The sequence below is a fragment of the Lutra lutra genome, chromosome 4 (assembly GCF_902655055.1).
Source record: "Lutra lutra chromosome 4, mLutLut1.2, whole genome shotgun sequence".
NCBI lineage: Eukaryota > Metazoa > Chordata > Mammalia > Carnivora > Mustelidae > Lutra > Lutra lutra.
The window spans coordinates 34,367,251-34,383,596 of NC_062281.1; the positions used below are offsets into that span (position 1 = coordinate 34,367,251).

General features: G+C 30.8%; 1 protein-coding gene across 39 annotated transcripts in view; it reads right to left on the minus strand.

The window, feature by feature from the left end:
- Positions 1–16,346, minus strand: part of RIMS2 (regulating synaptic membrane exocytosis 2) — a 587,006-nt gene that overhangs the window by 231,314 nt on the left and 339,346 nt on the right. For all 39 annotated transcript variants that reach the window (XM_047727198.1, XM_047727199.1, XM_047727164.1 and 36 more), the window contains one exon: positions 2,042–2,110. In XM_047727198.1, coding sequence (XP_047583154.1) covers positions 2,042–2,110 — 69 coding nt within the window. The remainder of the gene's footprint in view (positions 1–2,041; positions 2,111–16,346) is intronic.

A 16,346-nucleotide genomic window follows, 5' to 3' on the forward strand; every position in this document is an offset into this window, starting at 1 on the left:
AAATTCAAATAATGCAATCTCATGAAAACTAAAAAGAAACAAAGAGTTTTAAGAAAATATTCATTATTAATAATATAAAGAGCTACTCGGAAGTGATAAAAAATGAGTATTGGGGTTAGGTAATTAACTTAGGAAATCAGAATATTATATGTGATATTTAAGAGCTAATTATTAAAACATCACTCTACCTTCCCAATGGATAATAAATTATTTACATGTGTTTGTATATTGGTTCATGTCAGAGTAGAAAATAATACTAACATTCTAATGGCTACAAACTCATATATTTATTTATATATATATATATTTAATCCATTTTTTTGCATTGTGGAGTGAGTCAACTGGTTCAAAGAAGAATGAGTTACAACCATTCTCCTTTCCCTATTCAGTATATCACTGGGGCACAAAAATCCAAGCCAGCAGTTGTTTCCCTGAGAACCCTAAATTTCAATATCAATCAAAGTTTCTATTTACTTTGAAGAATATTAGCAATGCAAATATAAAAAAATTACCTCTGACTTGAATTAGTCAGAATAAACAAAGTAAGCAAGCACATGGGAAATATTACCTCTGGCATAGTTAATTTTCACGACATCTGCCTTGCAAACTTGGAAAAATTAAATAAAGCAGCTGAAACTGTTCATTATTGAGAAAAGGCTGATAGTTCAGGTTAAAAGGGTTTTGAATGGTTGTAACAGATACTTTGAATTTGACAGACACGTAATGTGCAGTTGGAAATGAATCCTTTCATATGGAGAACAAAGTACTAACAGATTTGCTGGTGTCTAAACTTAGACTAGTTATTTAAAATGCTAGTTAACATGGGGGTAAGAAGGTAGTGTGTATATGAATTTATGCAATTCACATTCAAAATGCCTCAGGAACAATTTCATAAAGAATGTAGGTTTGATTCAGCTGACAGTCAAATTACTTGATAAACTATTGATTGAAGTATTTAGTCTCTATTGATAACTACTATTAATGATGGAGTTTAAAACAAAAAGGACATTTTTAAAAAAAGAAAAAAATTTCATCAAAATTAACGTGTAAGTCCTAGTTATCATGTTACTTATGTAAATGTAATTGACTACAATTATGAGCCCACAAAAAGATAACATCTCAGAAACCACAATCATGGGGGGTAGGGAGAGGGTGGTGGGGTTATGGACATTGGGGAGGGTATGTGCTAGGTGAGTGCTGTGAAGTGTGTAAACCTGGCGATTCACAGACCTGTGCCCCTGGGGCTAATAATACATTATATGTTTATTAAAAAACTATTAAAAAAAAGAAAAACAAACCATACATTTCCCTTGTTCTCCAATTGAATGTGAACTCTTCTAAAGTAGAGAGATGGTTTACACAAAGAGCTCAATAAACATTGGTTAAAAAAAAAAAAAAAAAAGAAAGAAACCACAATCATAATCCTGATTTTCATGTTGATAAAAAGAATATGGAAAAAAAAATACAGTAATGCTTCAAATTTCTAACAGTAACAGATTTTGAGGATTTGAAATTATCTTCATATTTTTTTAGTCATCAGGTAAATTTCCAACCATGAATCAGGCAGTATTTTAAAACTACAATACCATAATTTTAAAATAAAGCTGCATCTGATATATCAACATGACAACAATGAAAAAATTTCAAAAAGCACAAATATTTGACATATTTGGGTATGTTGGTGATGTCAAAAAGACTTTTTTTACGCTATTATGCAGTATAAAGAAGTTTCAATTATACAATAACTCTTCAAATTTATGGTAAAATCCTTATTATTTAGTAGTTTAAAAATAAAAAGCTTGGAAGTATTCACTTAACTGACATATTTCAGTAAGAATATTCAGTTTAAAAGTGATACAAGAGTTCTCGCAACCGGAATTATTCAAGGGGTTAAATTGCCATGAGGTTGTTTCTTTGGGGGGGGGGGTGGATAAAGAGGCAAGTTCTTTCTTATTTTACTTATTATTTAATCTGTTTATTGGTAGATAGTGATGAATAACCCTTCCTTTTTATTACTATAAAATAATTCTGAAATTCTTACCTGATACTATACCAATTCCATCATCACAGTCATAGTCAGAAACTTCACTATCACTTATTCTTTTTGACCCTATGAAGCAAACAATAGCAATAATTAAAGTTGCTGATTATTAAGGGAAAAAGAAACTCACCAACCTGAAAACAAATGAAAGAGTTTTGAATGAAATACTTGAGAATAAAAAATAGAGAAGGAAATTCATTATGAGCTCACACTTACTTTCATACATACATTATAATGTGAAGATAGCATTCTTAAAATAAATTCTTAAAATGTGTAAAATAAATTTCCTAAATGCCCTAAAGCTTGAAATAGTATCAAATACTAAATAAAAAATATATAATACTAAATGATATATGTATGTGATTTGATGCTGATTGATAAAATCCATTGAACAAAAAGCTAAGTTAAAAATAGCTAGGTTAAGTCAGTCTCCGATGCTTTTACACAAGGGCACTGAAGTTTATATAAATTTCAAAGCAAACAATGTTATTTCAAGAACATTCCTGTGCCTTTTTCTAATATGCATGACTAATAAATTAAATGTACTCAATTCTTCATTTTTCACACTCATGGAAAAGAAGTATAATTTAAGACATCTTAAACAATATTCTTTTAATATTAGTTTAGCTGTTCCTCCATTGCTTTGAAAAGAAAATGAGAAATAAACCATCCATAAACTTACTAATATATTTAAATTGTGTATTGATTACACACAGTTACATTTTCTAAGATATAGCCTAAAACAGAGCAGTAATAATTAACATAATTAAAGATCTCTATTACAAAATTTTAAAATGTTAATCATGCTATGGCAAAAATAGCACTGAGTTGATGGTTAAGGAGATTGTCTTCACACTTAATTATGAAATATATCACATATATAACTTAGCGTGCTATTTGTTTCTTAATATATTTTTTCTCCTACATGTGTCTCAAAAATAGGCACATCTTACAGAATAGAATACCTTATTACAGTATTTTTCCTTCTTTACAATCAGAAAATTCCTAATAAATGAAAAGTGTTATTTCAAGAAATGACTACTTTTGTCTACTTACGCCATACTTTTTCATTAAATAGACCAAATTCAGTTATCACACAGTAAATGCTTTCCTGTAATGTATATAAAACACTGAGAGCTCACGTTTTATAAGGTGTCTAAAGTAGGAATATTTCCAGCTTCTTCTTAGAAATACTCTGTACATTTTTTTCTTTTTTTTTTTTTTTTGGTTTGTTTTTACCCCTGCACTCTTGAGAAAGGGAAGAGTCTGTTGCCAGGAACTTTTATTTTTCTCCTTTTAATGGTTACATAAATGACATTGATCTGTTTTGATCATATGGTCTCACTGAATGGGTTTGCTGCTATTTCCCTTCCAAAGCCTTATATCATAAAACTTTAAACTCAATCAAATCATAGGCTCTTACAGCCCCAACCGATATGGAAACTACAATTACCACACAATAGCCCAAAAGAATGAGCACGAAAGGATTTACAGAATTAGTGTATACATTATAAATGGATTTGGGAAAAAAGGGGATACCACAGATGAAGCTATTGAGTAGAGGCATAATAAGAATTCCTATTCAGCTTATAACAAGATTTCACCTTGTAAATGTAAATGCTCAAGGACAGGGTAATGATAGTTTAATGTGCCAGGTATACTACAGCATAAAGATTACAAGCTTTTGGTATTGGTCAAGAATCAGATCTGCCTCTGGTGTAAGATAAGAATGACACCAGCAAAAAACGAAGTTCATTTTATTAGCCTTTGTGAGTGGCCTTGCGTGGGTTTGTGCATAGAGTTGGGGGATAGTTGGGTATATGTGATTTGCAATTGTTGCTTCCTTCCAAATCTCATTATGTTCCTGATGGAAGTCAATCTATTTTGCTAGTAATTCTAGAGGTTACATATACTGCAATTATGTTATCTCTACTTGAATCTTGTCATTTAACATTCTGATGAATTCAAGTACTTAAGTTTAATGTCATTGAATGTATCAATCTTTTTTAGAAGTAGTGTTTTCAGTGTCTTGTTTAAGAAATTGTGCCTAAGCTTATGAATGGACATTCTCATATTTTTTTCTAAAATTTAAAAAATTCTGTTTTTAGCATTTACATCCTTGCCTATTTTGAAGTGAGTTTATGTATGGTATGAGATAAGGACGCAACTTTGCTTTTTCCACACGTATAACACATATTTCGGCATTATTTAATAATTCCACCTTCTCCCAATGATCTGTGATGTCACCTCAGTTATAAATAAATGTATCCTATCTGCTAGGATCTATTTGGTTCTCTATTTTTTTTTTCCCTTGTACTGGCCATTTATCCATAAACCAATAACTCACTCTCTTTGTTATTATATTGTTATATATCAAAAAGCAAATCCATCATAACTTGAACATTTTCTCTTCCATATAAATTTTAGGTTCAGGTTATTAAATTGCACAAAACATCCTAATGGAATTTTGATATGAACTGCAATGAGTCAATACATCAATTTAGGGAGCCTTGGCATGTATTACAGCATTGTTTACTAGCCAAGCGATAGGCATTCTCCGTTTAAGTTTCTGAGAAATTTTTAACTTTGCTCAAATTTCCCACATTGATTGGATTTATGCTTTGCATCTTATCATTTTCACTGCTTTAAGAAATATTGTTAAAATTCTGATTACTAACCTAATTGCTCAAATATGGAAATACTTTATTGTAAAATAATGTTAACCAACCACCTGGTTAAAGTCTCTCTTTTTACTTCTAGTGAATTTTATATGGTTCAATTTGGATTTTTCTCCATAGACAATCTTGCTAATCCTAAGGTCTTTCTTCTTCCTTTTTCTACTTCTTTCTATGCTGATAATCACAATGCTGGAAAGAAGCAATTAAATTTTACATTCCTTTTTATCTTTTTATTTTTTATTTTTTTAAAGATTTTATTTATTTATTTGACAGACAGATCGCAAGTACATGGAAAGGCAGGCGGAGAGAGAGAGAGAGGAAGAAGCAGGCTTCCTGCTGAGCAGAGAGCCGGATGCGGGGCTCGATCCCAGGACCCTGGGACCATGACCTGAGCCAAAGGCAGAGGCTTTAACCCACTCAGCCACCCAGGTGCCTTTACATTCCTTTTTAAATCCTAATTTTAAGTGAGATTTTTCTAGTATTTTACCATTAAAAATGATACCTGCTGGTGTTACATTTTATCAGGTTGAGGAAGATCTCTTAAATTCAGTGATATTTCATTAAAGATTTTTACACTTTTATTGAGAAGTGATTCTGACCTTTAAAATTTTCCTTTCACTAACCTTTTGGTTTAGGATCAAGGCTATACCCGCACAACAAAAACTTGAGAATTAGTCTGTTTTTATTCTCTGGTTAAATTTGTGTAGGACTGTAGAAAAAATGTTGTTTGAAATTTTGATGGAGCTCATCTATAAAACTACCCTGATCTGGTGCTTCCTTCATGGGAATATTTTAAATAACTAATGTCTATTTTCAGTAGCCATAGAATGACCTATTGATTCAAGGTTTAACAAGTTATATTTTTCACAGGAATTTGTTCACTTTGTTCAAGTTTTCAGTGTTTGTTACAATGTTCATCATTTTATCACATTATCTATTTATTTTCTGATGTATCTTTATATATTTTCATTTGAATCCTGCACTATCTTTGTATCCTGTTGATAAATTTCACTACAGGTTTATTTTGCCATTCATTTCAAAGGATTAACTTTTAGGCTCCATAATCTTATCAGCTAGAAATTTGTTTCTTACTTTATTGATTTCTGCTCTTATAGTTATGATTTCTTTCTTTCTACTTTAAATTTATTTCTTTTTCCTAAACTTTCAAATTAGATGAATATGTCAAAATTTTCAGCCTTCTACCCTGTACTAACATGAGCATTCGCCCTCTGAGTACTTCTCTGAATTACTCAAATATTTATATGTAGTATATTATTTAAAGTTCAGGTCTAAGTATTTTCTTCTTGGGTCTATAAGATACCATACATCATTAAATTGAAGACACCGTTGTCTGAATAATGCATGATAATTGCAAAGAGAATAAATCTTGGAAGAAAATGTTCATTAGAGTAAAAGTGCCTATTTTTAGAAATTTTGAAATATATGGGTATGATTTTTTTTTAATTGTCATAGTAACACTGGTGTTGAAGAAAATACCCTATATTTGTCAAGTCTTCAAGACTTTGAAATTTGTCAGAAAATGAATTATTAAATAATATATTAAGAATTCTAACAATTCTTTCATGGATATAACAGGAATATAAATTCATTAACTACTAGATACAGAGTTCTTTTTTTTTTTTTTTTTTTTTGGACATGAGATTAAACTTGTTAATTGTGGTTTAATTCTTTTGAACCTTTCCTGAATTTTTGTTTGCTTGATCAATGATTGAGAGAAAATTATAAATTCTCTTCAACAGTGGTTAGTTTGTTAATTTTTCTTTCTCGTTTACTTTGTGTATATTGGAGTATTTCATTTATACATGCATTTTTAAAATTATTTCAGTAGATGTAGGAGAATAATTTGAAAATACTAACCCCTATTCATGGTAAAATATCTCAGTTAACTAGTCAGAAGGAAATTTCCTCAAACCAATAAAGGGCATCTGTAAAAAAAAACAAACCTATAGCTCACATCAGACTTACTTATAAATACATAATGTTGTCCCCCTAATACAAAGAATAAGCTAAGGATGCCCACTCCAACCCTTTCAGTTCAATGCTGCACTTGCATTACAGTAGAACACAGCAAGGAAAATAAATGAACGGCATACAGATCGGAAAGCAAGTAGTACATGATCACATAAATCAAAACTCCTACAGAAGCTTTAAAAAACTTATTAAGACTAATAATTTAGCAAAGATTGCAGAATACATACATAGTCAACGTATAAAAATGAACTATATTTTTTAGAGAACAGCAATGAACAACTAGAAATAAATTTCAAAACAACTATCACTTACAAGAGCACATGAAATATCTAGGAATACGTTAACAAAAAATGTGCAAAACATGTACGCCTCCAAACCACAGAACACTCACTGCTATATTAGTTTCCAAGGGCTGCTGAAACAAAGTACCAAACACTGGGTGGCTTCAAACAACAGAAATTTATTGTCTCACAGTTCTGGAAATTAGAAGTCCAAAATCAGGGTGTCAGCGACGCCATGCTCTCTCTGAAGGCTCGAGGAAAGACTCCTTCCTTGTCTCTTGTAGCTTCTGGTGTTGGCTAGCAATCCTTGGTGTTCTTTCACTTGTAGATAGGGCCCTCCAGTCCCACAGCGATCTTCTCCCTGAATGTCTTCATTTGGTCTTCCCTCTGTTCATGTCTATCTGTACCCAAATTTCCGCTTTATATAAGGACAGCAGTCATACTGGATTAGGCCTCCTACTGACCTCAAAAGTGAAAACTTGATAACTTCTGCATTAACTCTATTTACAAATAAGGTCACATCCTTAGGTACTGGGGGTTAGGACATATGCCTATGGTGGGACACAATTAAACCAGTAACAACTGCTAACAATTTATAGAAAACTGAAAATAAATGGAGAGACTTTTCTACAAGCCAAACGTTATTAAAATAACATTGTCAGGATGCTGAGAGAAAATTAAAGTAATTCTAGAATTTTATATATAGCTAAACTTCATCAGGAATAAAGAATTAAAGACATACTCAGAAAACACAGCTTCTTTCCAGATCTTCATTGAAAGCACTACTAAAATATGTGTACTTTAAAAATAGAGAAATTCATCCCAGAAAAAAAAGGACGAAATGAAAAGAAAAAATGAGCGAAGCAAAGAAAGTGGTAAAAATTCGGGTAAATCTAAATAAATTTTGAATGAACAAAATGACATTATAATAAATTACTAATTGGGAGGCAGAGTAAAATTCTGGCAATAATATGTTAAATAGTAGGGGTGATCATACAAATCAGATTTTACAATATTTATGCAGTTTGGAAAAAAAGTAGAGATGTTAATTAATGTTGCTTTGTTAAGTGTGCAAGGTTGTGATTTCAATAGCAACTACTAAAAGAATGGGGATAAAAATAAAAAAATCAGAAAAGACACAATAATGATACTATATTATTATGTTAGAAAAAAGAAGGAAAAACCCATACATTTTTTAATGTAAACATAGACTATCTGTGCCAACACACGTAAATTGGTAACGGCAGTTCATTCAAGTAAAAACTAGATGTTTGAGAAACAGTGGAGGGGGTGTTTATTTTTGTTTTTACTTTTAAATTTATACCATATGAATGTATTACCTAAAAATTTGTAGCAACATTTTACATGATTCATTTGTAGATGAAGAGAATGTATATTCTCTTCGTTGGGGGAATGTTCTATTTATTACAGTACCTCAGTTCTGTAGTTCGCATTTGTGAGAGATTGTTACGATAATTGTGGTTTTTCTATTTCTCTTTCCAATTCTTTGTGGTTTTTAAAATAAGTAGGATATAACCAAGTCTGGGATTTTAGATACCCCTCTAGCTCTTGCTAGATCTCTTTCTTTAGATTTCTCCAGTCCTGTGCCAAGGACATCTGAGACCCATGACAAAGGATCTACAGACCTTCTTCTGCAGGTCACCCATAAAATTACAGAATGAGGGGATGTTTTGCAAGCATTTTTCCTTCCCCACCCTTTCTTTTGACCTACAGTGACTTTAAAACCCCTAGTGAATGAAGTGGTAAAAGCCCTTCAAACCTTCTCACTAGGTCCTGTGTTGCCTCCGGCACGTGACTTTTTTCAGATTCTTCTACCGTTCTCTTATAAACCTTCTTACAAGAACTCCCAGCTTCTCCTGAATTTTGCAGTTTAAACTTTATAACAAATATTTATTTCACATCTCTAACAGTTCTTCAGCTCCCTGACTGAAACTTAACTTTATCTGCCCTTAATCCACCTAAAGTTTCTGTACATGGTGCAGGATAGCGATCTAATTTCATCTATGTTCTTTTTTTAATGGATAGTATTTTTCCAGCTCAATTTATTAAATCACTTACTTTCCTCTCTGGATCTGACATTTTACCTCAGATCCTTACAAAATACTGTCTCGTGTAAGAAAGTCTGCTTCTGGGCTCTCAGTCGTATTTCACTGAATGATTTACTCTCATGCTAGTGGCATACTACGTCAACCACAGTAAATGTTGAGACTGAGAAAGTTCCTCCTCCCTGCTCTCACAAGAATCCTAGCTATTTTTGGCCATTTTGTTGTCTATAGATTTAGAATTTACTCATCAGTTTCCATGAAGATATCTGATAGGATTAGAACTGAATTAAATATATACGTTAAATAGAGGAAATTAATAATGATGTCTCCTTATCAATGGTTATGGAAATATATCCATTTATTTATGTATTCTTTAATGTTTCTTAATAAAACTTTATAAATATTTTCCTATGGTTCTTTTATATAATTTTTGTTAGATTTATTCCTACGTATCTGATATTCTGTTACTATTGTAAAGTATGTCTGTTTGTACTGGTGTGTAGAAATGCAACTGACCTTTGTATATTATTCTTATATCCAGACATCTTGGTAAACCATAATTTGTATATCCTTTTCAGAGTTTGAGGAAACAATTACATTATCTATACACAATGATGGTTTTATTTCTCCCTTTGATTCCTTATTATTTCTAAATTCTTCTTTTCTTATTGCACTAGAATCTCCATTACAATCACATTCTTGTCCAAGTTTTTTTTAAGATTTTTTTTTTTTTAATTTGACAGAGAGAGATCACAAGTAGGCAGAGAGGCAGGCAGAGAGAGAGGAGGAAGCAGGCTCTCCGCCGAGCAGAGAGCCCGATGCGGGGCTCGATCCTAGGACCCCGAGATCATGACCCGAGCCGAAGGCAGCGGCTTAACCCGCTGAGCCACCCAGGCGCCCCTCCAAGTTTTTTTTAATGAAGAATTCTATCATTGGCCATTTGAGATTATATTTCCTGTAAGTTTTTAATAGACATTCTATCAGACTAAAGAAGTTTCTTTCTAATCCATAATTTGCTAACAGATATCATTATGAATTTCTGTTGAATGTTATAAAATTTTTAATTCATTACGAAGAAATGAACATATTTTTTCTCCTTTGATCTGTAATTGTCTAAAATTACATTTATAGAATTTTATAAAACTACTGGATTTGATTTGCTGTTTTATGTAGCTTTTCCAGTCATTTATATTTAAGAGTAAAACCAGGCTATAAATTTCCTTTTTTGGAATGGATTTGTAGATTTTTGGTATAAAAGTTTTGTTTTCCGGGATGCCTGGGTGGCTCAGTGGGTTAAAGCCTCTGCCTTCGGCTCGGGTCATGGCCCCAGAGTCCTGGGATCCAGCCCCCGCATCCGGCTCTCCGCTCAGCAGGGAGCCTGCCTCCTCCTCTCTCTCTGCCTGCCTCTCTGCCTACTTGTGATCTCTGTCAAATAAATAAAGAAATCTTTAAAAAAAAATAAAATAAAAGTTTTGTTTTCCTTGTAAATATTTTTACTTTGTGTACATTATGCAAGAGTTTTATTAAGTTGAAATAATATGTTAAGGTTAAATATGAACTACTTGATAAGTATGTCTGAGTCTAGGGTTTTCTCTGTAAATCAAAGATTTATTTCAACTTTTAACATATTAATATTTGTAGTTGCAGGAATTCAGTTAGTTATTTTTTTCTGTTAGTTCCATTTAATTCATTAATTTGCATTTCTTAAAATTGTATATGAATGGAATAATACTAGTATTCTTTTGTCTCTCTTCTTCCACTCAGTATAATTATTCTGAGATTTGTCCATGTTGTCAATATATGTCATTCTTTTTTGCTAAATAATACTCTCTATTATGGCTGTACCACAGTTTATCTATTACCCAGGTGAAGGATATCTGGGTTATCTGATTATTACAAATGAAGTTACAGCGAACAATCATATATAAGTTGTCGTACAGGCATAAATTTACATTCTTCTTTGGTAAAGACCTAGTAGTGGGATGACTGAATTATATGGTAGGAGTATATTTAACTTCTTAGGAAAAACTGCCAAAGTGTTTTCCAAAGAGGCTATTACATTTTACATTCCCACTAACAATAAATGAAAATTTTAGTAAATTCCCATCCTCCCTGATACTTTTTTTTCATAGTTTTTTCATTTTAACCATTTTAATAAGGGTCTAATGGTATCTCATTTACATTTACCTAAAGATTAATGTTGAATATCTTTTCATGTGTCTATTTTTTTTACCTCTAAATTTTTGTAGTGGTCTTTCAAATCTTACAACCATTTTTTTATTGTTATGTTCTCTTATTCAAGAGTTTTAACATACACAACTAATGAATCATTGAACACTGTATCAAAAACTAATGATGTACTATATAGCTAACTGAACATAATAAAAAAGAGAAAATAAATATATATTTCATCTCTGCAAAACAGCCAGTTCTCTTTCTCTGTATATTTTGTATACAAATCTTTTATTACATATGTGGTTTGCAAGTATTTCTTCTGGCCTGTGGCTTGGTTTTTCATTATCTTAACAGTATCCTTTAAAGAAAAAAAAAGACTTTCTTTTGAGAGAGTCCAATTTAGTCAATGTGTTATTTAATGGAACATGATATTCATGCCCTAAGAAATTTTTGCCTAACCAAAGGTGATAAAGTTTTTTCTTAGGAGCTTTATAATTTTATAAATTTATACTTTATAAAAGTTTTACAATTTATAATTATAAATATTTATAATTTTATAATTTTAAAATTATAATTTTTAAAAAGTTTTATAATTTTATAATTTTCTCTTAGGAATTTTATAATTATACACTGATTCATTTTGAGTTAACTTTTGTATGTGGTATAAATAGAAGTCTCTCTCTCTCTTTTTTTTTTTTTTTTGCATATGGATATCTATAGGCTCTCCAAGCATTTGTTAAAAAAGACTATCCTTACACCACTAAATTGTCTTTTCAGCTTTGTTGAAAATCAGTTATCCATATATGTGTGGGTTTGTATCTGCATTCTATATACTGTTCTTTTAGTGTGTTTGCCTATTTTTAAACATATCTTTTTATTTATTTGAGAGAGAGAAAGAAAGAGAGAGAGAGAGAGAGAGAATGGGAGGAGCAGAAGGAGAACGAATTTCAAGCAGACTCCGCCCTGAGCACGAAGCCTTGACATGGGGCTGGATCTCAAGACTCTGAGATGGTGACCTGAGCCGAAACCAAGAGTCAGATGCTTAACTGACTGCGCAACCCAGGCGCCCGTTTGTTCGTCTGTTTTTATCACAGTGTCTCAATTACTACAGCTTTATAATAAGTTCTGAAATCAACTAATTGGAAGGCTTCCCACTTTGATCTTTCATCAAAGTTGTTTTTAGCAATTCTGGGTACTAAATACTTTCAATTAAGTTCTAGAAGACAGTTTGTCAATTAACTGAATTGAGTCTGTAGATCAAGTTGGAGAAAATTAACATAATATTGGTTCTTCCGACCCACAAATGCAGTATTTCTCTTCATTAATTTGTCTTTTAAAATTCATTTTTACAGTGTTCTCTAATTTTTAGTTTACACATCCTTTATATTTATCAAATTTACCCCTAAGTATTTCATATTTTGACACATTTAAATGGCATTATATTACGAAATTTCAATTTCCAATTGTTCATTGCAGTTACACATAAATACAATTGTATCCAACAATTTCATAAACTTACTTCTTAATTTTAATAGCTTTTGTGTAGATTCCATCTGACTTTCTATATAGATGAAAATATCTCCAGCCAGAAAACTACTAATCTAATCTCTGCTCTATAGATTTGCCTTTTCTGTACATGTTATATTATTGGAATCATACAACATGTGGCCTTTCATATCTGGCACCTTTTATTTAGCATAATTTTTTATGTTAAACCATGTGGTGGCATGTATTAATACTTTGCTATGTATAGCAATCCATTGTATAGATACCACATTTTATTTATCCATTCACCAACTGATGGATATTTGAACTATTTCCACTTTTTGGCCATTATAAATAGTGCTGGTATAAACATTCATGTACAAGTCTTTGAGTGGACATTCATTTTCATCTCACTTGGGTGTACATCTAAGAGTGAGTCACTGTGTCATATGGTAAATTTATTTTAACAAACCACCAAACTGTTTTCCAAAGGGCTACACTATTCCACATTTTCATCAGCAAATGTATGAGGATTCCATTTTCTCAAAATCCTTGCCAAAGATTGTTATTATTTGCCTTTTTTAGTGCATTAATTTTAGTAAATGTAGAGTGGTATCTCATTATTATAACTTGCACTTCACTAATAACTAATGATACTGGGAATATTTTCATTCTCTTATTTGCGAACCATATATCTTCAATGAAATGACTATTCAAATATTTTGCCTTTTGATTGCATTATTTTTCTTCTCATTATTGACTTTTAAGATTTCTTGATGTATTCTGGATGCAAGTCCTTTTTTCAAATAAATGCTTTGCAAATATTTTGTCCAGGTCTGTGGCTTGCCTTTTACCTTCTTAATAGTATCTTTGAATCACAAACATTTTAAATTTTTCTGAAGTCCAATTTATCCCTTCAGTCTTTTATTGATAATGCTTTTGCATTTCTCTTGAAACTTCTGCCTTACCCAACGTAATGATGATTTTCTCCTATATTTTCTTCTAAGAGTTCTATAGTTTTAGCTCTTACAGTTAAGTTTATGATTGATTTTAAGTCAGGTTTTGTGGCTGGTGTGAGATAGAGTCTAAGTTAATCTTTTTGCATGTGAATATTTAATTGTTCAAGTATTAATAGCCAAGAAACAATTTTCCCCAACTGAATTGCCATTGCACCTGTGTTGTAAATCAACTGACCATAAATATAAGGGTTTATTTTTGAGTTCTGACTTAGGTTCCATTATACCAGTACCCCAATGTTGTGATTACCATAGGTTTGTATTAAGTTTAAAATCAGAAAGTCTTCTAAATTTGTTCCATTTTGGCTATTCTGGATCTTGTGTGCTTCTAGATAAATTTTAAGATCAGTCTATTAATTACAGTAAACAATATTGTTTAGATTTTGTTAGGGATTTTACTGAATCTGTAGACAAATCTGGAGGAGGACTGCCATCTTAATAATATTGAGTCTTCCAACCCGTTAATTTGGAATATCTCTTCATTTAATTAGATGTCACTTTAATTTTCTTCAGCAATATTTTCTGATGTATTTAGTATTCAAGTTTATACTTATTTTATGAAATTTATTCATAAGTATTTTTAAAATTTTAATACTTTTGAAATGTTAGTGGCTAGTGTGTAACATATAATGGATTTTGCATATTGTTCATTTACCTTGAGACCTAGCCAACATTGTTTATTAGTTCTAGTAGTTTTTTGTTGAGTTTTTAGAATTTTCTACATGTAGAAGAATCATGCCTGTGAATAAAGATAGTTTTACTTCTTTCTTCCCTTTTTGAACAACTTTTATTTATTTTCCTTGCTGACTGCCCTAACTAGAATCTCCAGTGCACCACTGAATAAAAATAGTAAGAGCAAATATACTTGCCTAGTACCCAGTTAAGGAGAAAGCATTCAGTCTTCTATAATTAAAAATGATGTCAGTAGTAAGTTTTTTAAAGTCCTCTTTATCAGGTTGAGAAGTTCCCTTCTATTCCTACTTTGTTGATAGTTTTTGTTGTAAAGGGGTGTTGGTTATTGTCATAGCTTATCTCCATCTCATTACATGATCATGTGATTTTATCTTTTATCTATTACTATGTTGAACTACATTTAATTGATTTTAATTATTAAACAAACACTGCATTAGGGATAAGTCCCTCTTTGTTACAGTGAATAATCATCTTTACATATTGTTAAATTTGATTTACTAATATTTTATTCAGGATTTCTGTATTTGTCTGCCTTTGGTATTGGAATAATATTGGTCTCATAGAATGAATTTGAGAGTATTTCCTTCTCTTCTTTTCCCTCAAAGAATGTAAGAAAATTGGTATTTCCTTTTACATATTTGATAGAATTCACCAGTGAAGCTACAAGTTCTAAGCTTTTCTTTTTACTAATTCAGCTTCTTTACATCATTATAGGTTTACTCAGATTTCTTCTTTTTTCTGGATCAATTTCTGTAATTTGTGGCTTTCTAGAAATTTGTCCATTTCTTCTATGTTGTTTAATTTCATGGCATAAAGCTGTTCATTGCATTCCCAAGGGATTCTCCAAAGTATTTCCAAAGTAATCCTTTTAACTTTTTAAATTGGTAGTGATTTCCAAAGCATGGCTGGTTTTAGTAATCTGATTTTTTTCTTGGTCAGACTAGTTGTTTATAGTAGTTAGTAATATATATATTATAGTTATATAATATATATATATTATAGTTAGTTAATATATAAATACATAGTATTTATATATATTATAAATATATATATAAATATATATATAAATATATATAATATATATATAAATATAATAAATATATATAATATGTAAATATATATAAATATATATATTATATATAAATATAAATATATATAAGTATATAAATAAAATATATATAAATATATATATATAGTTAGTTAGTAATCTGATTGTTCCTTGGTCAGACTAGTCTTTTTTCTTGGTCAGACTAGTTGTTTATAAATTTTGTCGAGCTTTTCAAAGCACTGTAGTTGGATCCTGTGGGTTTTTTTTCTTTTTTAAAATCCATTCTGACAATCTCTCTTTAAATTTTTCCCCATGTAATTTGAAGCTCTATTATTACGTGCTTAAATGTTTAAGATTGATATGTTCTCTTGATCAACTTACCCTTTTAGTATTACAAAAATGATCTCCTGAGTCCTTGGTAATACTCTTTGTTCTAAAGTCTTACTTATCTAATATTAATATAGGCACTTCATATTTCTTTAAAGTCACATTATCTTCTCCATCCTTTGAAATTAAAACTCTCTGTGTTTTTAAATTTAAAGTGGGTTTGTTATAGGCAATATATAGCTGGCTTTGGCTTTTAAAAAACCCAATTTGATGATCTCTGACTTTAAATTGCAGTATTTAGACTATTTACATTTAATGTGATTGATTTGGTTAGTTTACATCTATAACTTGCTGTTTCTTTTCTATTTGTCCCATCTGTTCTTTTTTCCATTTTCCTCACTTTCTATATTCTTTTGGATGAAATGGATACTTTCATGGCTCCATTTTATTTTATTTTTTCTATTGGCTTGTTAGTTAGTTATAACCCTTTGTTTTGTGGTTTGGGGCTTAGAGCACACATATTTAATTGATTCAATCTACTTTC